Genomic DNA, 22,902 nt, shown 5'->3' with positions numbered 1-22,902 from the left:
GGATTTTTATCAAAAACATAATTAATGTGCACAAATAAGGAATAGTTGTATTAACCACACATGGAAACAGAGTTTTAGGGGGCCCCCAGGAACTTGGGGCCCTAGGCAGCTGCCTAGTATTGCCTAATGGTAAATCCCCTGCTGACAGTAACATAACTATAAATCCTTACCCCCCAACATTAAACAAAATATTGCTTACAGCTGTTACACGTCCCATTTAACTAGAATTAGAATTAAAGTTAGCATCTCCAGTAGGGAATGACCAATCCTAGTCTATAAAGCACTAATAAATGACATGTTGAATTTTACTAAACTTAGTTGATTAAAAGCAAAGTGTATTATACATTTATGTTTTAACATATCTGTTAAAAGCATTTTAGACTAAAGCTTGAATAAATTCATGTTGTGAAAATGCTAATAAGGGTTAAATTGCGGTTAATTATTCCAATTTAGTTTGGTTTAATTAATCTACTCAAGTTAAAAGAGCATTATTAGCTTTAGTGGAACCAGGTTATCTAACTGGGTTTAGTAATTGTAACATTTACATTATATATATATATATATATATATATATATATATATATATATATATATATATATATATATATATATATATATATGCATGGAGGGTTCCACCCAAAATCCAGCACCCGGAGACTGTACACCAAGCGTAGTGGGGGAGGCCGAGGGCTAGTGAGTGTCAAGACCACTGTCCAGGATGAAACAACTAAGATCCAGGAGAACATCAGGAAGATGGCCCCCAAAGACAAATGGCTTGGCGAATACCTCAGGCAGGAGAAAACTGAAAGTGAGGACAAGAAAGAGGAAGAACCATCATGGAGGGACAAGCCGCTGCACGGCGTATACCACAGACAAATAGAAGAAGTGGCTGATATCAAAAACTCCTACCAGTGGCTGGAAAAGGCTGGACTGAAGGACAGCACAGAGGCACTAATCATGGCAGCACAAGAACAGGCACTCAGTACAAGATCAATAGATGCCAGGGTCTACCACACCAGGCAGGACCCCCGATGCAGACTGTGCAAAGATGCCTCTGAAACAATACAGCACATAACAGCAGGGTGTAAAATGCAGGCAGGAAGTGCATACATGGAACGCCACAACCAGGTAGCTGTCATAGTGTACAGGAACATCTGCCATGAGTATGGGCTGGAAGTCCCAAGGTCAAAATGGAAGACACCTCCTAAGGTAGTATATATATATATATACATACACGTTCTTATATAACATTATATAACAACATATACACAACATGTTTTATATAAGAACTTGTATGACTCCATTATGCCCTCTTGTGGCTAATGTCGGATGCCTGATGTAGTAATAAACAGCTGCAGCTTCTCACTCAGAAGTTTCTGCAGGTCCATGGGATCCTGATATTTTCTTCCAAAAGAAGCAATTCATTCAAATTATTGATGCAGGTTCACATTTTTTTCATCAGTTGGGACAAGCGTGTCAGATGATGGATGGATGGTGTTAAGAAGCAATACGATTTTCTGTTATGTTCAGCTTCTAGAGTGTGTGTGTATAAGATCCTTTTATTTTTTTGAATTGTTACCTTTGTGGGCGTTTCCTTTTAGAAGCCATCTTGGAACCTTGCTAAGGAGGAGGCCCGCCTCAAACCCAGCTCTCTTATAGAGGGAGCCATGATGGCTGAACTTTGATTGGCTGAGGGTAAACTGAGAAGGCGGGGATAACAGTATATAGGTGGACTGCTGGCTGTAGTAAGGGTCTGATGGGAAAGCTGGCATTTTGATCTAAGTAGAACTATGCTCTGATGAAAGAGACCTAATAAATCACCTTTTGTTTTTGCTCCAACCAACTTTGCTCAATTTTTTCCTTCCACACCTCTCAGCGCAATGGATGGATGGTTAAATATTATAAATAAAAAGACAACTAGGTCTACTAACAGAAATTAACTAATAAATCAAGCTAAAAATATATAAATAAAACAATAATTATGAGTCTGCATGGCTGGCAATAATAGTGATAATAATAATAAACTGAATGTTAGTTTTCCCTGTTTCGACCTGCCACTCTCTTAAAAAAAATCTAATAAATTTATTTGATTTTTTTAACAGAGAAGCAGAATTATGCTTCCACAGTAGGACGTGTTGTCTTCGAAAATTTGTTCTTAATTATGGCGAAAATTATGAAAATGCTCAAATTAAAGGTATAATTAAAATCTACATGCGCTGCATTTTTAACATCTTAATAACGTATTTATGTAGCCCTTTACAACACACAGGGTGACCTTTGACCTTCAGGCCTTGATTGGGATCCAAACGCACAAAAGTTCAGGCAGGTATGAAAAGGCAAAAGCATTAAGGGATTTAAAAACAATCTGCAACGGTTTAAAACCGATCCTGACGGAAACTGGAAGCCATTGATAAGCAGAAATATTGGGCCAACGTCGGCGAATGCGGGTTAAAAAGCGAGCAGCAACATTTTGAACCGCCTGAAGAGGGTCGATTGATGACTGGGAGACTCAGACGTAGGTTGTGTTGCTATAGTCAATTCTCCAGCTTATAAATGCATCAATAGTTTTTCTTGAGAGCAATAAGATTTAAAAAAAAGTCTTATCTTTGTGACAGATTTAATTAAAGCTGTATGCTGATGAAGAATCCCAGTCAACCAGATCATAGTCATTCCGTAAAAGTCATTCCGGACTTGGTTTCAAAGGTTTGAAGACGTTTCGCTTCGCCTCCAGTAAACTTTCTCGATTCAAATGTCTGGATCCGCAGTTAGTTTGAGGATTCTTAGGAATGCGAACAAAAAGCTGAGAAAATTAGAGACACACTTCACACATATATATATATATATATTGTGTGTGTGTGTATAAATATATTGTGTTTATTGAGTGATGTCTTCCAAAGCTCTGATTATTACTACATCAATTCAAACAGAAATCCACTGCACAGTGGCGAGGCATCCTTCTTCTGTTCTGGTTAAACCAGCTGGTTAGGGTACCAGGTCGACCTCCCCAAGATGGCGCCCGTAACTCCTGCAACGTGACAGTCAATGCTGGGTCTACTCTTATGTCTATGATCAGCAGATCAGGAGATGAAAGAAGCTCTGAGGACTTCAGTTCTAAAGAACTTCTTATTGTAGAGATTTGATGGAAAACAGTAAACGTAGAAGTTTAGCTTAGATTTCATTCACACCTACAATCACTGAACTCTCAGCCGACCTGCTTCATGGGTTCTGAGGTCGATCACATCAGAAAAGCTCATCTAGAGTTCAGCTTTAAGAAACATTTTTATTTCCTTCAGTCATTTATTAAACTTATAAAAATAGAATCAGCATGATGCCTTCAGGGGCTCAGAGCTCGTAGTTCAGCAGGAAACAGGTAAATAAAACTGGAACCAGTGTAAGGGGAGGGGCTTAGCGTGTGTTCAGAAATGATTGAACCTGAAAGGCAGCGTCCTGATTGGTCGGTTGAGGTGATAAATCCAGAATGTTCCAGAATGTCTTTTGGCCTTGAAGTATTCCTGATCCGCTGGTTCTGGTTGGTGGAACTAAACCAGCAACTTTAGATCATTTGACAGGAAACAGGAGCCCAGGTTAAGGTCCTTGTTGACGCCGTCTGTCAGGAACACGGCGCCTACAGCCACGTGCCGCGGACGCCATCATGTGCGGTGAGCTGTAGAGGGAAGGCGCCGCTCGTTGACCCGCCGGTTCCTCTGAGGGACCAGATCCGTCTCCAGCTCCCTCTGCTTCTGTAACAAACCCTAAAAACAAAAACAGATAGCAGCAGGATGAAGGCTGAGCCGCAGAAAGAGCCATTAGATCCAGGAAGTGGCAGCCTAGTGGTTAGGGCTTAGAGCCTGGAACCCTGAGGTTCTGAGTTCAAGCCCCACTCCAACAGACTGCCACTCTGAGTCCCTGAGCAAGACCTTTAACCCCACACTGCTCCCCAGGTGCCCCATGATGGCAGCCCACTGCTCCCCAAGGGGATATTCATGTTCTAGATGCCACATGTTGGAGCTTGGCCTGTTTTCCAGTGTAGTCCTGTTTCTCTGACTGTGACTAACTGGATGTGCTCTCTTCATCCTCTGACATGGGAGCTGGCTCGGAGCTCGTCTGCCTGGCTGTGTGTTTCCTGGACGGGGCCGCCTGTGGAGCTGGTTGACAGTTGCCTTTTGTATCTATGCTTCTTTTTCTATGTCTGCTTCTGTCTCCTTGAACCCCAGTGGGCCTCAGCAGATGGCCGCTCACACTGAGCCTCCTTCTGCTGGAGGTTTCTTCCTGTTCAAAGGGAGTTTTTCCTCTCCGCTGTCGCTACAAGCATGCTTAGTGTGAGGGATTGCTGAAGAGTCAATGAGTCGATGCAATCAGCTGGTTTTCCTTAGATAGAAAACTTTGAATCAATCTGACTGGATGATCTGGTGAACTGGAAAGTGACCTGAGATGACAAGATGTGAATTGGAGCTATAGAAATAAACTGAATAGAACTGAATTGAGGATGGGTTAAATGCAGAAGTAATTTATCCAATGTGAGATCAATAAAGTTTATTTATTATTATTACTAGAAAAGTTCAGCTGCAGCAGGAGAGATGCTACACACACAATGTCTGGTTTTACTATTCTGTTGGGGACTTTCCACTGAACTCCATTCATGTGTGAGTAAGTTATACAGCCTAACTGTGACACTAACCCTAACAATCACAGGTACATAACTAACCCTAAACTAAAGTTAATTCACACCTTAGTCCTAACATCACTAATCTGCCCCAAGCAGACCAGATGGAGGTCCCCATAAGAATGGTTGATCTCCACGATTAAACGCTCCACCCAGCAGTCAATCAGCTGTTAGGAAAAAAATGACGTGTCTTTGATTGAAGACCTGATTTAACTAAGAGGGGAACATTTTTTAACAAAACAACATCAGAACAAAAGAACCAAAATCAAACAAAACAAAACGTTTAAATCTCAGCTGGTAAAATAGATCTGGTTCAGAAAATATGCAGAGGAAGAGAACAGAGAGCTTGTTACCTGCCGAAGCCGAGCCAGGCCTCTGAGGATCTGCTGCTGCCGCTGGGTGTGGGGGAGCGGGTCCGAACGGGTTGGGACGGAAACACCAGAACCTGAGCAGGAGGAAACGGGCATCAGATAACAGGACTCTCCTAAGCAAGGGGGGGGGGGGTTACTATTCGGCAATACCAGGCAGTTCCCATAAAACTCTGTTTCCATGTATGATTAATAAAACTATTCCTTATTTTTTCTTATTCCTTATTTTGATTTTTGATAAAATCCTTTGGCTAAAATGCCATCAGAACGCTGATAATATTAAGTGAGTCTCAGCCCCCCCCCTCAGTGTCCACCATTTTGGATCAGTCCATTTGCTGCACATGTTCAGAAAGGTCCAAACAGACAGCAGCAAACCATTTGAAAACAAACCATGCAAAGAGCAGTGTTGCTAACTTAGCGCTTTAGTCGCTATATTTAGCCACTTTTCAGACCCCTCTAGCACTTTGATTTCTAAAAAGCTCCTAGCGCCAAATCTAGAGACTTTTTTCTGCTGCTGGAGACTTTGGAGACAACATCTAAAAGCAGCGAACTCTGCTCTCCAGAGCAAGTAGATTGGTAACCCCGCCTCCTGCTCTCCTCTATCTTGTCTGCTGTCATGATTCATGCAGCTATTATTTCATCCAAATGAAAAATGGAGAACAGAGAAGCAGATCATGGCTTGTCTACAGTGGGGTTCTGGTTGGTAAGATGGAGACGGCTCCTCAGCATCCAGAACCAGCTGCTGTTTTTTCAAGAATTTAAACAGAAAGGAGATGTGTAGAGATCCAACCTGGGGGTGGCAGCATGTCGGTGGGCTCAAGGGGGTCCAGGCTGAGGACCTCATCGGTCCGAAGGTAAGGAAGAAAGTCCTGAGCTGGAGGAGGAGAGCGCCCTCTGGAGGAAACCCTCAATAAGGTCTCTGGTTCTGAGAGGGGTCCGGTTAGAGCTGCTCCATGATGGTGGTCAGGAAAGCGACTGCTGGATCAGAACCAATTCTCATTAAAGTGCAACTGATAAAAAGAATCAAACATGATGGAGAGAAAAGGTACTGTCTGAGCTCCTCACCGCTCGGCGCCGCTGGCCGTCTGGTTCTGGCCGGGTCCATTAAGACCAGCTGGAATCTAGAAAAATCAGCAAACTTTAACAACCATCACCTAAATCTGGATCTGCACCAACAACAGGCCTCATGGTTCCTACCTTCTTAACGGGTCCGCAGGGACCGGCCTCCTGGCTCTGAGCAGGAGGTTCGGTTCTGCACAGGCGGGTTCTCTCCTGTAGAGCGAGGAGCTCTGCCTGCCGCCTCAGTCGGCTCTCCTGCCTGTTCTTCTGCAGAGCCACCGGGTACCGCTCCGAGGCGGGAACGAACCGCCGGCTAGGCCTGGAGAAAGCAGCAGAACCAGAACCTCATGAGAAGATCTGAAGATCTGAAGCTCTGAGTCTGAGACCCTCCTGGCCCGCTCGGCCTCTGCAACGTTCTCCTAACTCTAACGATAAGTTATCTTTAAATGAAACCTCTAAGAACCGGGGAGCCACTGACCTTTAACCTCTGGGTTCTAATAGATGGAACCTCTAAAGGATAAAGGAACCACTGACCTTTAACCTCTGGGTTCTAATAGAGGGAACCTCTAAAGGATAATGGAACCACTGACCTTTAACCTCTGGGTTCTAATAGAGGGAACCTCTAAAGGATAATGGAACCACTGACCTTTAACCTCCGGGTTCTAATAGATAGAACCTCTAAAGGATAAAGGAACCACTGACCTTTAACCTCTGGGTTCTAATAGATGGATCCTCTAAAGGATAAAGGAACCACTGACCTTTAACCTCTGGGTTCTAATAGATGGAACCTCTAAAGGATAAAGGAACCACTGACCTTTAACCTCTGGGTTCTAATAGATGGAACCTCTAAAGGATAAAGGAACCACTGACCTTTAACCTCCGGGTTCTAATAGATGGAACCTCTAAAGGATAAAGGAACCACTGACCTTTAACCTCCGGGTTCTAATAGATGGATCCTCTAAAGGATAAAGGAACCAGTGACCTTTAACCTCTGGGTTCTAATAGATGGAACCTCTAAAGGATAAAGGAACCACTGACCTTTAACCTCCGGGTTCTAATAGATGGAACCTCTAAAGGATAATGGAACCACTGACCTTTAACCTCTGGGTTCTAATAGATGGAACCTCTAAAGGATAAAGGAACCACTGACCTTTAACCTCTGGGTTCTAATAGACGGAACCTCTAAAGGATAAAGGAACCACTGACCTTTAACCTCTGGGTTCTAATAGACGGAACCTCTAAAGGATAATGGAACCACTGACCTTTAACCTCTGGGTTCTAATAGATGGAACCTCTAAAGGATAAAGGAACCACTGACCTTTAACCTCTGGGTTCTAATAGATGGAACCTCTAAAGGATAAAGGAACCACTGACCTTTAACCTCTGGGTTCTAATAGAGGGAACCTCTAAAGGATAATGGAACCACTGACCTTTAACCTCCGGGTTCTAATAGATGGAACCTCTAAAGGATAAAGGAACCACTGACCTTTAACCTCTGGGTTCTAATAGATGGAACCTCTAAAGGATAAAGAAACCACTGACCTTTAACCTCTGGGTTCTAATAGACGGAACCTCTAAAGGATAAAGGAACCACTGACCTTTAACCTCTGGGTTCTAATAGACGGAACCTCTAAAGGATAAAGGAGCCACTGACCTTTAACCTCTGGGTTCTAATAGATGGAACCTCTAAAGGATAAATGAACCACTGACCTTTAACCTCTGGGTTCTAATAGACGGAACCTCTAAAGGATAAAGGAACCACTGACCTTTAACCTCTGGGTTCTAATAGACGGAACCTCTAAAGGATAAAGGAGCCACTGACCTTTAACCTCTGGGGAAAGTTTTCTTGTCTCTTTTCTGAAGAACGGCCATTTTTTAAACCTTTCCTATTATTTGCTGTGTCATAAATAGAGGGCGTTTCTCAATTCACGAGAACGCGAGTACGTACTCGCGTTCTCGTCAAGTCCGTTCTTGGCGAGAACGCAAGCACGTATGTGTATTGGAGCAGAAGCGTACTCGTGACGTCATCACAGGCAACGTTGTTTAGCATTTCTTTAACAGTCAAAACTATTTATTCCCTACACAAAACATTTTGAAAACAATATTTTTAATTTCTAAAGCTTAAAAAACATTAAAAAAAATTACCGAACCGCAAAAAACGCCATCAGAACGAGCGGTAGTTCACACATAACCAGACCGAGAGAAGTGCACTACAGACGGGGTAAATTTAGCCCTGGCTGCGGTTACCCTCGGAGGTCTGCTGGTCACTCTGGTCTGCTCAACGTCGGACTTTTTTTTTTTTTTTTCGCACTAACTCTGTAAACAGGCCACACAGGGAGGCTTCAATGTATAATGTTATCGCCTCAAACGATTTCAAAACGTACTTTTGAAGAACAACAGCAGCAGAAAAGGGAATGTTTAACTTAACACTGTGAGCGCTGTCTGGAATCAAGCTGCGGCCGCGGGGCATTCTGGGGAAGCGGTCAGTCTGAAGAACGCACAAGTCTGCTCTGATGCATGCTCGATAAAGAGGGCGGGGTGAGAACAACATCCGGGGATTTTTTGCGTTCTCGATCTGACGTTCTTGAGAATTGGAACGGTACTCGGGCTGAGGCTGATGACGTGCCACGAGTACACGAGCACATGAGAACGCTCAAGAACGCATATTGAGAAACGGCCAGAGACTCTGCATCACACTGATGACATCATACTCGCACTACCTTCTCCATTTCTTTTTTTTGCACTGCTCTGAACCTTCCACCACAATGCCTTTTTGTACCATGTTTCTCCTATACTGTGCTGCAGTGTATGAATGGAAAAGTTGTTTTTACTGCTAAGCTGCTCAGTCACTGTCAGAAGGCTGTATAGGTGACATTTCATTTTGTATAAATCTCTGTTTATACAAAAGGACAGCAACAGTTAGTCTAAATCTGTTCCTGCTGGTGTTCCAACCTCTGCGTGTTCCATTCTGGTCTCCTCTTGGTCTTGCGGTTCCTCTCCATCCTGGCGAACGGCTCATAAAGGTCTCCTCCTGCAGGCAGGCAGAGGTTCTCCTTACCTCCTCTCACCCCATGGCTCCAGCTGTTAGGAGGCTCAGCAGAACCAGAGGGAGGAGGGAGGTTCTGCCTGGAGACCACGGAGGTCAGACCTTGGTCAGATAAGGGAGGGAGAGGAGGAGCGTCTTCTGACCAGGGAGGGAAGCAGAAGCGGAACAGTGAGAACAGGCGTCCATGTTGACCAGGAGGTCAGAAGGAGCAGTGGCTGTAGTCTCTTAGCGGTTACCTGTCTGAACGTAAGTGTCTTTATACGCAGACAACGATCTGCTGCCGCTCTCCAATCGTTCAGACTCCCTGGCAGCTGCTGAACACACAGAACATTAAAAAAATAAATGCAGAGTATCAGGTTTGGCCCTGACCTGATCTCCACAGACCAGGACCTCTTGACCTCTGCGGTCTCCCATAAACTCAGCTCCATCCACAACCACTGCAGAGTTTTTCTAATGGTACGAGATTGGAACCAGTCTGTTCTGGGATACTGGGTTGGATGCATCGCTGTTCTGTCAGACCAGCATACCTATAGTCACGCATGCATAAGACGTCAGATTTGAGTTTCTTCCTTTATTTAAAAAAATTTAAGTTCAGATCGCCATATGTTTTAAAAAAAACACCATAAAGTAAGTTATTGTTTTTGGTATACAACTAAAAGTATAAAGGGGTATTGACTATGGGTATGCTGGTCTGACGCTCTGACAGATAACCATACATATAGTCAATACTTATGCGCTAGATGTCAGATTTGTGTTTATACCTTTAGTTTTATACGAAAAATAGACTTTAAAGTCATAGGAAAATCATATTTAAATGTCAAATCATTCTGGCTTAAACATGTATATAAATATGTAATATTTTTAAAACATATTATCCCAAAAGTTAGAAAAAACCCGCCCTCTCCGCTTTAAAAAAAAATGCACATGCACCATGTACCCGCTCCTGAGAGGGAACAGCGATTAAACGAATGCAAGAGCGTGCACGAGCCTATTTCTCCTCGTGCACGCTCTGTTTACAGTCATAGGGAAATAATTTTTAAATGTAAAATCATTAAGAAAATTTCTATAAAAAAAAAAAAATCCTGTCTTAAAATCTGGGTTTTTTTCCGTTATCTTCTGCAGGCCAGTTAGTTCTACGTCAGCCTGAACACCTAAATTCATCCAATCATATATCAACGGTCATCTGTCAATCAAATGTTTTCAGTCATAGCATCTTGATTCATGTCGCAGCTAATATACGCAACGGTTGAAATGAGAATCCTTTCCTTTCCCATTGAGTTGCGTCCCAGTGTTCACGGGGATGGACGTCTGTGTCTTCTGCAGGCGTAGAGCTAACAGAACTGGCAGCGTTGCGAGGCAAGGGCTCAATCATGTACGGCTGGAAGCCTTCTACACCAAACCAAGCTTCTGCCGCCCTGGCGTCCTCTTCCACAACATCTTCGTCCCCGCTTTCCTCCTCTAAATAAAACATGGATGACGTAGGAGACTCATCCACGACCTCCGACACTAAACTCTCCTCCTCTTGCATGTTTCCTCTGTCCATAGCGTTCCTTGACAGCGTCGTTTCTAAGTCACCAATTTAGTGCTACTTGGTCCCAATGGAATTTCCCATTGGGAACCTACTAGCACTAAGATGCTAATGGTTAGCAAGATGCTTCCCACAAACCGGCCACAACCAAACATGCTTGCAAACCTTCCACCACAACAATCCCGCCCCCTTGATAATCAACCAATCACATTCACTTAATTCTGTCGTGTAAAGTCGGGCACCACTCGGGAGAATTCAGAAATGCAACGGTTAGAACGGCTGCTTCCCTGCGACTTTAAGGGCAGATCGCCATAGGCTTAAAAAAAAATACCAAAAAGTAAGTAATTAAACTGTCTTTGTCGTACATGACTAAAGGGATACACTCCCATTGGATAGTTTAAAGTCTATTTTTTGTGCAAAACTCAAGAGATAAACAAAAGGGAAAAAGAGGTATTGACTATGGGTATGCTGGTCTGACAGAACAGCAGCAATGGGCGCCGTTTCTCTCTCACCTGTGGATTCAGATCCCGTCTCCTCCGGTCTGCCGCCAGCGAGGTTCTCCTCTGGCTCCTTGCTGTGAGGGATGCCGTCAGTCTGAGGGAGACAGTCAGACCTGTGAGGCTGAACAAACGGCTGAGGAAGAGGATGCTGGTGCTCTTCTGTCAGCGGCGGTTTGTCCTGATGAAGGACACATGGGCAGATGCCCAGGGCGGAGGCAGAAGGGGGAGTACAGTCTGTGAGCTTTTTACTGCTTTTAATCACAAACCTTCAGGGGGGGGGCGGCGGGGGACTCTCACCTTCTCCTTCTTCTTCAGCATCTCCAGCTCATACTGCTTCTGCAGCTTCTCCCTCTCCAGGGTAACCCTCTTCTCCTCCTCCTCTTCCTGCCGTCTCCTTCTGGCCTCCTCCTGCTCCCGCTGCTTTTTGCGTTCCTCCATCTGGGCCTCGATGGCCCTCTAGGAGGGAGCAGATCACGTTAAAAGTTCAGAGCAGCCAGCATGCTCCTCTGCCATCTGCATCTCCTCCTACCTGCTGCTCCAGCTGTTTCAGCCTCCTCCTCTCCCTCTCCTCTATCTGTGCAGGATCCAGGAGAGACGTCATGGTCCTCAGGTAGCTGCAAGGAAAACAAGACGCTCACAGAATCAGCAGCTTAGTGGGATTTCAATCCTCTGACCGTTTGGAAGCTGTCCCAGTTGGTGGTACTGGTCATAAACCAACATCCCTTTCCTTTTTCCACTTAGAAAACAGGAGGGTTCATTTCATTTTTAAATTTTTAAAACATTTTGTTCCCAAAGTAGAAAACAGTTTCCGTTCCATCATCATCATCCTCTTCATCGTCCAGAGCGCTAAAGTTGGCTTCTGGTTTGGCTTTAATTATTGTACTTCCAGTCTGACTGACTTAGATCTACTTTATTCTAAAACTTGTTCAAATTTATGCTGAAACACTGAATCATTCCCTTAAAAAGAGTTTTTGTTTTTTAATGATTTAATTTTTCAGACAATATTCCGAGGAGAAAAGTTTGGAACTCAAAAATATGCTTTTAATTTCTATTAAAGCCGACAAATAACTAAAGAAGGATAAGAACTCTAGAAATAAAATCCTGTTCAACGATGACGTTTGATTCTTTATTTCCTCCAAAAGAATCCGAACGTTGTTTTTATCCTTCAGTGACTTAAAGACATGGACTTTAGTATTTACAGTTTTAGGGTTCGGAAATTTTTCCAGACGGATTTCCAGGAACTTTCCAAAGCAGACGATATTTAAAGGAAAAGTCCGCTTATATTCAGAATTCAAACTTCTGAAAGTTCTTTAAATCTGAAATTCTTCCATCATGTTCAATAAATGATCAGTGTTTTTAATTCAGAGTAATTTCCATGTGAATGTGCTTCACTCGAGGCATCCATGTTTGTCAAAGAACACTACTGCCACCTACTGGTTAGTGACGTCACGGTGCGGTATCGGCTGTTGATCAAGTCCCAGTGCTGTATCTGGTGTTTGTCACAACGCGCTATTATCCAAGTCATCTTGAAAACATTCTTCTTCCAAATGTTGGCTACATATTACGGGTTTTTTCTCTGGCCAGAAGTTCGATGGCAAATCCTCCCTCTTCAAGTTGGCGATCCAACGACCAACCCGTCCGTGGAGGATCAGGAATCAGAAAGGTGGAATAACTCTTTTTATCCACTTTTACCCGATGTATTCCAGCATCCAGCTGCCATGCACGTGGGCATTGTCAGTTTCACTATAGCTCTGGTGAATTTCAATGGTGAAGTCCTCTGGAAATCTTCAATAATTGTTGTTGATTGCAGATGTCTAGTAGTTCCCATTGATTTAGCTTGTAAAGCGGGGAGAATGGCGCTAGGCTTACCGCACCGTGACGTCACTGCTGGAAGATGGCAGGAGGGAGGGACTACTATATTTGGTCAAAAATGGCCGCTCCCAGGCTCATTATTTTTATTTTCTTATTGATTAACGCTAAATTCATTAAATCACAGCGAACGTATTAGTTTCAGGTATAAATAATGATCCATTGATCATTCTTTGCTGACTGGACTTTCCTTTAAAACATCTTCAGAAATGTTAAAAGTTGAGTCGCTCTGACCGCTGGAGGATGAAAACCAAACATCTTCTCAGGTCTAGTGTGAATAATCTTATGGAAGCATATTTGTGAGATAAAATATTATGAGTGTGCCTTTTCTCTGCCTATATAAGGGTGATTGTTTAGAATTCTTGTACCAGTCTGGAGTTAAAATTGGTGATGACAAATAAAAAAAAAAGAAATTGGGGATGACATAAGCAGTTGCCTCCCTACTCTAGACAAAGGTGAAGGGAGGGTCATGAGATAATGAGCGACTTCGGACAGCCTCCTTCATGGGTCGACCTGTTCTGAGTGTCTATCTGGCTAAAAGCTCCATCTTAAATAAATTTGAACCTTATTTCTTCCAAGAAATGCCTCCGCCTCAGCTTCCTAACTTCACCATCTGCTGAAGATCATTTCGTTCCTGCTGTGCCGGAATGTTCCAGTCAAAGACATCCATGGCGTTCCCTCTCATTTATTGGAAAGGGAAGGATCTATGTTTGTGGTTTTCTACGGATTGATTTGTACGTTTTCGGTTCTGGTCGGATATTCTGTGCTACCTGGACCTGGTAGGACATCCTCTGGTGGAATCCACGCTGGCTCCGATGACGCTCTCCGCTCCGCAGCTGCTGGTGGCCTCCCAGACCAGAGACAGACTGGAGGAGGGATCCCAGTCTTCCCGCTCGGAGCCGCTGAGCCGAACGGCCGGCGGCGCCGATGGAGCCGCAGGCTGGATCAGAGCCCTGCGTTGGAGCGAGTCAAAGTGTGCAGTCCAGCGCTCGTGGTCCTCTGTCTGCAGAAAAAAAAGACATGTCACCCTGAGCGGTCAGAACCGGATCAGAACCGGGTCCGTCTGTGTCTCCAGAACCTGTCTCCTCAGCAGCTTCTCTCGTTTCCTGCGTTCAGCCGCCTCTTCCCTCTGACGGTCCAGCTCCTCCAGCCACCGTCTCCTCTGCTCCTCTTTCCGTGCGGCGCTCAGCTCCTCCTCCATGGGAGTGACCTCCTATGGACCAAGCAGGGAAACGGGTCAAACCTTGGCTGTTTGATGGTCCTGCAGAGACAGTCCGGGTTCTGGTTTACCCCGAGCCGTAGGCTGGACCTGATGGCTGCAGGCTGCTCTCTGTGGCTGATGGACGACGACGCCGTCTCTGCGCGCTCTTTGCCCTGAAACACATGGAAGCATCGGATCATCTGCCGGCTGGAGGGTGGGAAGAACTTCAGCGGTTCTTTTGGTTTCTGGATCAGACTCCTCTGGTCTACATGTATAAAACTGAACCACGGCTGAAGAAAGATCCGATACCTTTTTCTGAGTCGCAGCTTTTTCAGCAAATTTAAAGGAAATCAGTAAAACTGACCAGTCTGTTTTCAGCTAAGGTCAAAACTATTCATACCTCTAAAATAGTCGCGTCCAAAGTCATCTAACACGGTACTTTTAACCTAAAGTAACCTGAAGGTTTAAGAGGCTCGGCCAAAGCCCAACTTTAACCTAATGGAGGATCTGTGGATTAGGGTGATGGCACAGAGGCCATCCAACCACCAAGGAGGAATCAATAAAACAGCAGAAGAAGAAGAACGCAACAAGCCACAGACAGGAACCAGAAAAGCTCTTACTGCCAGTTTTCATTACTGAGGAGAGAAGAAGCCATTTTTAAATCAAATGGCAGTAAAAAAGATGTTTTCTCTTGATGGAACTTTTCTGTCTCTTATTATCTAATTAAAATGAAAATCTGGATATTTTTAAGCTTAAGGGGGAATCTCTGCATGACTGATAAAAAGACTCCTCTGAACCAAAGCTTTGCCCCAAATTTATTAAAAAACAACTGGAGACAATTATAACGAGACGCAGACCATCTTGATAAAACTATTTACTTTCCTTCTATATGTGTACTGGAAATTGGGCTGTTAGATGTTGGATCTTGGCCTGTTTTCCAGTGAAGTCCTGTTTCTCTAACTGTGACTAACTGGATGTGCTCTCATCTTCCTCTGACATGGGAGCTGGCTCCGAGCTCGTCTGCCTGGCTGTGTGTTTCCTGGACGGGGCCGCCTGTGGAGCTGGTTGACAGTTGCCTTTTGTATCTATGCTTCTTTTTCTATGTCTGCTTCTGTCTCCTTGAACCCCAGTGGGCCTCAGCAGATGGCCGCTCACACTGAGCCTGGTTCTGCTGGAGGTTTCTTCCTGTTCAAAGGGAGTTTTTCCTCTCCACTGTCGCTACAAGCATGCTTATAGAAAACTTTGAATCAATCTGACTGGATGATCTGGTGAACTGGAAAGTGACCTGAGATGACAAGATGTGAATTGGAGCTATAGAAATAAATTAAATAGAATTAAATATCTCAGAAATTTTAAACCTTGACATATTGCCCAGCCTGACTGCTGCCTAACTTCCTGCTGGATCCCACTTGTACCCAACGAGCAGCGAGTGTTCAGGAGGAAGCAGCGATGGTGTTGAAATGAGAGTGAAATACCTGCAGTCTGCTGAGGGCTGAACGCTGCTGCTGCTTCAGGGAAACCTGCTCATCTGAAACAAACACAACATTTCAATTCAGACGTATTCAGCACCATGCTGTCCCCAACCAGCCATCATCACTGCTTAACATCCATCCATCCATCCATCCTTCATCCATACTACCAGTTTCTGGTTTCCATGGAGCTTTCTTCTTTGAGTTAACGGTGGTTCTGTTGTCTGAGTGAAGCCTTTCAAACTCAGGTGACCTAAAAACAAAGAGCCATCAGAAAATTCAGCACCAAGAGTCCAGATCTGTGAGCATGTTTGAGTTCATGGTCTACATGTTGATGGCCCACGTCTGAGGGGAGAGCCTCCCTGAGGAGCTGAAGACACATCAAGATGTTCAGGATTCATCTGATCTCTTGATTTTCTCCTCTAATACGTATTAAATGTATGCAGCCTTTCCTGTCTAGTCTGCAGTTTTTCATCTTTTCATTGCTGAGACCACATCTGTCTAATAGTTTATTTGATTAATATTATCAACAGAATCTTTCTTATTTTTTTAACATGTCATTTATTTTACAGGCCATCTGGGAGGTTTTCCTATTGAACATAGGATACGATGATACGGTGACCAGACATCGCAGATCTCTGGGGCCAGTCCACGTTTTGGACCCACTGAGGAACAGAGGGCAGGTCTTCGGCTCTACACAACCACTATTAAAGCATTTTTCCTTTGGATAAACTTTACATGCACAAAACTACAGGTGCTTGGTTCCAGGTACTCAGATTCACTTCCACACAGAAAGCCCATATTCTGATCTTCAGGTAACACAGAGTACATGTCAGATTAAATAATACTACTTATACTTCAGCGAAAGTATCAAGGTGTTACTTTATTGCATCTCTTATAGTATATCCGTTGGTTGTGCTGTCCTTTTTCCATCTCTTTGCAGGTGATGAAGCAGACAGAAGATGTTTTATCATCATCTCCCTTTTATCTCCTCTTTCTTTTCTCCTTGTTTCTGTTTTTCCTCTTCTATTCTACTTACATTGCAGTGTCCATATAATCTGTAAAACTCCCTGCGTAGTTATAATAAAGCTCTTTATATGCATAAATCAAGTGGAACCCTATGGCGATAGCCGTACTGCTCCACTTGTGTTTACAGAATGACTAAAGAAAATCTGTCTTGTCTTGGTTTATACAGGAATGATTAACTTTAATTTAATGCTCTTTGAAATAATTTTAACACCATCAACAAATACCCATGACTCTCATATATACGGCAAATTCCTTCATCTTTTCCGTCGGCAGGCTGCAGTTCCTCAATTTCCAGCCACTTTTGTTGAAATTAGCATTTTCCCCATTCTTTAGCCTTTTCTCCGCAGCGAGCTTCTTTTCCGAACATACAGCTTTACGATCAACTGGAAGCAGTTCCGTGCAAATATATTGCGATATATTTGCAAATATATATATATTGTTTAATAAATTGTTTTTATAAACTTTTTTTTTTAATAAAGCATTTTAAATGCCAAAACCATCACATTTAATGAATTTTAATGCCAAATCAGGCCTTGATTTCAAAAATAATTATTTAATGACTTTTAGTGATTTTTAATGACCTGCGGAAACCCTGTAGAGTGCAGAAGTGATCAAATGTACACATTGTTGGAGGAAAAAAAACATGGTGCAAAGAAAGAACATGGTGCAGGTGCAAAGAAAAAACATGGTGCAAAGAAAGAACATGGTGCAGGTGCAAAGAAAAAACATGGTGCACACCAGTGGCGGCTGATGGAGTTTTCTCAACGGGGGGCTGTAAATTCAGGTACTTAGAGATTCACTTCCAAACAGAAACCCCACATTCATATCTTCAGGTAACACAGAGTACATGTCAGACTTAATAATATTACTTTAGCGATAGTTTCAAGGTGTTGCTTTATTGTATATCTCGTACCATGTCTTTCGGTTGTGCTGTTCTTTTTTCATCTCGTTACAGGTGATGAAGCAGACTGAAAATGTTTTGTCATCGTCTCCTTTCTATCTCTTCTTTCTTTTCTTCTCTTTTTTCCTTTTCTTCTTCTGTTTTTCTGCTCTACTTACATTGCAGTGTCCATATGAACTGTAAAACTCCCTGCATAAATATAATAAAGCAATTTATATGCATGAAACAAGTGGAGCAATATGGCAATTGCCATACTGCTCCACTTGTGAAAGTAAAATCTGTTGGGCTCCTTTTGGCATCAAGACAATTATTCTTATTGCCACATTGCCAGACAGGACACTGGAAAAAAAAAAACAAGTTTATCACACCAGTATTTAAAAAAACTGCCAACCAAACATAATTTAATGTGCTTTCTAAAGGTAAATCTGTGTTTTGGTCCAATATGGCGTCACAAACCTAAAAAAATTATGTATCAGTTTAATAATGGAGAAGCTATTAGTCTGCTTTATGTTTTCTAAATATATAAAAACTATTCATTTTCTGAGAATGTGTTTATTTAAGAGCCACAATGCAAATGAACAAAGATCTAGAAAAAGTTCACTATATTCTATTATTTTCCATGTGAATCCCAGATTATTCATTCTTCTTTACCTTTTCTAAGAAGTGCTTTAAATCAGTCCTAGCTGTCTTTATCCACGCTGGCTCAGATCGTGATGACTGAAAGGGAAGGATTTAGCTTTTCCTCGGTTCGCTGCGTGTCGGGTCCGAGCTCCTATACGTGGATTTTTACCACCATCGTCCTTCTCGCTAAAGGCTAACTCAGTAATAATAATCTCCACCTCACTGCCTGACTGACTACTGGCTCCATCACCTATATCACTGTAGCAGAGGCCTTCATGCTAGGAGCTCCAAGCCATTCATTTAGAAGATGCTGATGGCCAAATATTTATAAATTTTCCATAGCAACATTATGTAATTGGTTATTTCACTTCAGGGGCGCTTTGAATGAGCGCCTAAGAAGAGAAGAGTTCTGTTGAATGAGAGTCAGTTGGTAGAAGTGTTGTTTTAATAATTCATATTACATGTAGCCACATAATATTAAGTAAAACTGACATTGATAATACTTTTAAACTCTATATATTATGACTTTTCCCCTCCACATCTAGGGAGGGCAGCGCCAGAGCGCCCCCTCTGGGCCACTCGCCACTGGTGCACACCATTAGTGAGTGTTGGAGTTGCATCAAGCAGCCAGAGTGACGTTTACCTGCCACATCTGTCCTCCTCTTTCTTCACATCTTCCTCTTTCTCCTTCAGTTCTCCTTCCATCGCAGCAGACGAGCAGTTTGTGTCAGTTTCACAGTTTGTAACATGTTGAGGTTTGCATTCAGTGGACTTCAGGTTACTGTGGCTAACAGCACCTGGTGCCTCCTGCTCCTCTGGACCCCGCCGGGCGTAGCTGGATCTCTGGATGGCGAAGAGGATCTGCTGCAGCTGTTCGTCGGTTAGACGCCCCAGGCCGTCGCTCAGGCCTGAATCCATGACAGTCAGAAGGCGCTCCAGTCCTGCTCCTCTGTCCTCAGTGCTGGGAGGAGGTCCTGTTCTGCTGGAGGAACCCATGGGTCCCACCGCCTTGCTGAGTTTGTGCTTGTTTGACTTCACCTTGAGAAGAAAACAAATGCAGGGTTATACAGCAAACTCTGACAGCTGGGTTTGAATGTTTAGGCTCCAGTGGCGCTCTGATTCATAGATTAATCTCCATTTTTACATTATTTTCTAGCCAATCGCTCAAACCCGTGGCCCACACACATTAATATACATATTCATATAAACACACATGCATGTTTAGTGTCTGTTCCCTTACCTTGGCCTTATTGCCACGCTCCTTGTCATTCCCCAAAGCCTTGGATGAGGGCGGGATGCCGTTCCTCCCATCAGTGGAGCTGCAGGATGGAGCTGCTGCTCCTGCTTTTAACCTGGGCTCCCGGTGGCTCCGTGGCGCTTGCTGCTGCTGCAGCGGTGCCTCCTCCATGCAAGATGGCTGCCTGGCGCCGAGGACGGTAGCTGTTCGCCGCTTACTGGGCAGCTGGTTGGAAATGCATCACAAACCATTCAGTTAAACAAAAAGCTTTAGTAAAAACACCAGATTTGTCCCTCTAATCTTAAATGAACATAAAATCCAGCATGTAAATGCTGAATTACTTTCGTTCTTCAGCTCTAACAGAATTGTTCTTTTATTGTTGAATTGTTTTTTAGGTAACCGGATTTTTGCTGAGCTCATAAGTAAGGCCGCCTTCCAGTTTAAGCCTGTTTAGTAGTTGCAGGGCCGCAATTTGGAAATGTGGGGCCCTAGGTAAAGACAGGCAGGGGCCCCTCTGAATGGAGAAGACAACACATAGAACAGACCCATTCTCCAGATAGAGAAATGTTAATAGAATAGACATCCGTGATCTGTTCTAGGTTGTGTCCCTCTCTTCTTGTCCCTTTTCTTCTTGTTTTCCTCTCTATGTTTTGTACTCAGCTGACTTTTCATGCTGTCTCTAAAGGAATGAAAGATTTCTTCCAAGCACTAAGCTCACTTAGCTGATTGCTCCTTCCTGTGTTTCCAAAAAGGCCAAAGTAAATAACCCAGTCCTTCTTTTCACTGTAGACAAGCCATGATCTGCTTCTCTGTTCTCCATTTTTCATTTGGATGAAATAATAGCTGCATGAATCATGACAGCAGACAAGATAGAGGAGAGCAGGAGGCGGGGTTACCAATCTACTTGCTCTGGAGAGCAGAGTTCGCTGCTTTTAGATGTTGTCCCCAGCGTAGAGACTGACAAGGGAGTTGATTTTCACTCCTGTCCCGTCCCACTTCCACAGAAAAAAAAATAAATAGTGCCCCGTCCCGATCCCGGGCCAGAGTAGAAATCTAAAGAATTGTGTATTTTTTATTTTTTTTGACTCTCATTATAGTGTAGGCTTCAAGGAAAAAAACTACAAAATGGCGGCGCCAGTACTGGATTTTCTTTCTATTTTATTTTATTTTTTGGCATCGATCCTAGTTTTTTTTTCCAGTTATTATTGGTTTGCTCCCGCTCCCGTCTGCTCCCGTTAATGTTTAATCCTGTACCGTCCCAATCACGTGATCGTTACCAATACTGACTCCCATCCCACGGGAATCGCGTGACCCGTGGGATTCCCGAAAAAATGTCAGTCTCTACTCCAAAGGCTCCAGTAGCAGAAAAAAGTCTCTAGATTTGGCGCTAGGAGCTTTTTAGAAATCAAAGTGCTAGAGGGGTCTGAAAAGTGGCTAAATATAGCGACTAAAGCGCTAAGTTGGCAACACTGCTCTTTGCATGGTTTGTTTTCAAATGGTTTGCTGCTGTCTGTTTGGACCTTTCTGAACATGTGCAGCAAATGGACTGATCCAATATGGTGGACACTGAAGGGGGGGCTGAGACACAGAGCTTCTCTGTCACTCAGAATCATTGCTTTTGCAAGAAGATTCTGTAGGAACAGAGCAAAGAATGACACCAGGCTATTTAGCTTCTATGTGGTCATCTGGGGTCACAGGACTGATAGCTCATCACTCAGGCAAAGCGTTTGGCTCCATGATACCGTCACAGTGGCATTTACTAAAACTGTTCATGGAAAACATTTGAAGCTTTTTTTCTGGGCACTTTGCAAAAAAAAATGTTCAGTATAGATTAAATAGATCGGCACAAGGATATGATGGTGAAGGCAGCAGGTTTGAAGGGATTCCTACCTTAACTGGATTCATCCCAGTGCCTGCAGGGAAAGGAAGGCCAAGCAGTGAGTAAAAATACACAAAACACCAAAACTTTTAGATCTACCGTTAATTTAGGTTAAAACTGTCATCCCTGATTATTATCTGAACATTTATTTTTATTTAAATATTAAAAAAACAACTTGTTACACAAAACTACAAAAGCAGAAACATTCAAAATGCCTGATTAAATATGTCTGCTACAAAGTTTAATGAGCAAAACAAAAAGTTTTTAGATGAAACAAAGAAGCAGATGATTTATTGTAGAATGAAGGCAGAAAGGCCTCACCATGAGACAGCAAGATCAGCCTGGGTTTCCCATTCTCCAGCTCAAACAGCAGCCCGTCTCTGTCCAGGAAAGAGAAGAATCATCAGAGTGCCAAACACAGAAACATCAGAACACTTTGGTCCTTGGAAGGTTAATAACTTTCCAAAAAAGTTAAAATCAATCCACTGGGGTTAGTTTCCAAGTTTGAAGACGTTTCTCTTCCATCCAGGAAGCTTTTTCAATTCAAAATGTCAGAAATAGCGTTGAGTTCCAGGTTTTATCCAGCAGCCCAACAAAGCCTGGTTTTAGTTTAGAAAACATGCAAATAGAAACGGATGAACGGGCCCCCCCCCCTTGGAATGGGGGTCGTTTGGCTTCTTTGTTAGCCTGCAATGCCCCATACCTGTCTATGTCTCTGAAAGGGGGGTCGTTAGAGGGAATTGTTGGCCTGGCTGAACAAGTGAGGTCTTCTGTTCTCCAACAACCTACAATGCAGCAACAGAGTTGATTCCTTCCTGCTATCATCTCAACACCTTTACAGGAGAACAGAGGAAAGAACAGGTGGTTCTGTTTACCTGTTCTCCCATAAAGTCCAATAAAAAAAAAAAATCACCAAAGGATCACTGAACCCCAGACTGGACCAGTCTTTGATTCTCACTACTTTAATAACTAAAAAATGTGCAAAACGTTTCCAGAGGGAATTACTGAGGACCTGGGAAGCATCAGCAGAGGGATTTTTGCAACATTAGCTGCTCCAAGATCTCTAAAACGCGACCCACTGATTGTATGTTTCTGGATTCTTAACTAATTTAAACAATATCAGGAAAATGTGTGTTTTTGTTTATCCCTTTGCTGAAAACAATTTTTAATTATTTTCGCTATAAAAAGGAGGATTAGAAGACAGTAGACTGGTAAAAACAATCCGCAGCAGCCCCCCTCGGGTCATAATATATGGTGCAACACCTGCTACACCGATACGATTAACCCTTTTTGTTTTTTTCAAATAAAACCAATGTTTTCATCGAGAAGAAAAGAGTGTGCTTACACTGATTAATATAAATAAACATTGACAAAGTGTAATTCCCAGCCACAGTCCGGGTTTAAGCTTAGCTAGCGGCTGAACAGCAGACTTACCCGAGGTTCATGTCGAGGCCTACGAACCGGTAAAGCAGTGGAGTTACGGACAAGTTTAGAAAAATATAAAATAATCAACCGGTGGGTGAGATTTCATA

At 43.2% G+C, this 22,902-nt stretch overlaps 1 protein-coding gene across 6 annotated transcripts; it reads right to left on the bottom strand.

Annotated features, from left to right (window-relative positions):
* Nucleotides 1-3,156: 3,156 nt before the first annotated feature.
* Nucleotides 3,157-21,399, bottom strand: ccdc66 (coiled-coil domain containing 66). Of its 6 annotated transcripts, none has more exons than XM_038279687.1 (18): nt 21,382-21,399; nt 19,495-19,716; nt 18,898-19,292; nt 15,874-15,956; nt 15,710-15,762; nt 14,324-14,407; nt 14,112-14,246; nt 13,804-14,036; nt 11,694-11,778; nt 11,462-11,620; nt 11,177-11,342; nt 9,373-9,450; nt 9,043-9,274; nt 6,229-6,409; nt 6,097-6,152; nt 5,822-6,006; nt 5,017-5,108; nt 3,157-3,752 (listed from the first exon to the last, which is right to left on the bottom strand). In XM_038279687.1, exons 1-18 carry the CDS (start codon nt 21,394-21,396, stop codon nt 3,651-3,653), a joined length of 2,556 nt encoding a protein of 851 aa, XP_038135615.1. In that variant the 5' UTR covers nt 21,397-21,399; the 3' UTR covers nt 3,157-3,650. The 6 variants fall into 6 exon arrangements, with proteins under 6 accessions (XP_038135615.1, XP_038135614.1, XP_038135616.1 ...); XM_038279686.1 differs by having other exon boundaries at nt 5,822-6,009; nt 9,043-9,271; XM_038279688.1 differs by having other exon boundaries at nt 5,822-6,009; nt 9,373-9,447.
* Between the last annotated feature and the right edge of the window lie 1,503 nt (nt 21,400-22,902).

This window comes from Cyprinodon tularosa, unplaced genomic scaffold (assembly GCF_016077235.1).
Source record: "Cyprinodon tularosa strain WSP-4 unplaced genomic scaffold, ASM1607723v1 ctg152, whole genome shotgun sequence".
In the NCBI taxonomy this organism is placed as follows: domain Eukaryota; kingdom Metazoa; phylum Chordata; class Actinopteri; order Cyprinodontiformes; family Cyprinodontidae; genus Cyprinodon; species Cyprinodon tularosa.
Note: the sequence above shows the minus strand (reverse complement) of the source record. Positions and strands in the feature narration are given on the sequence as shown.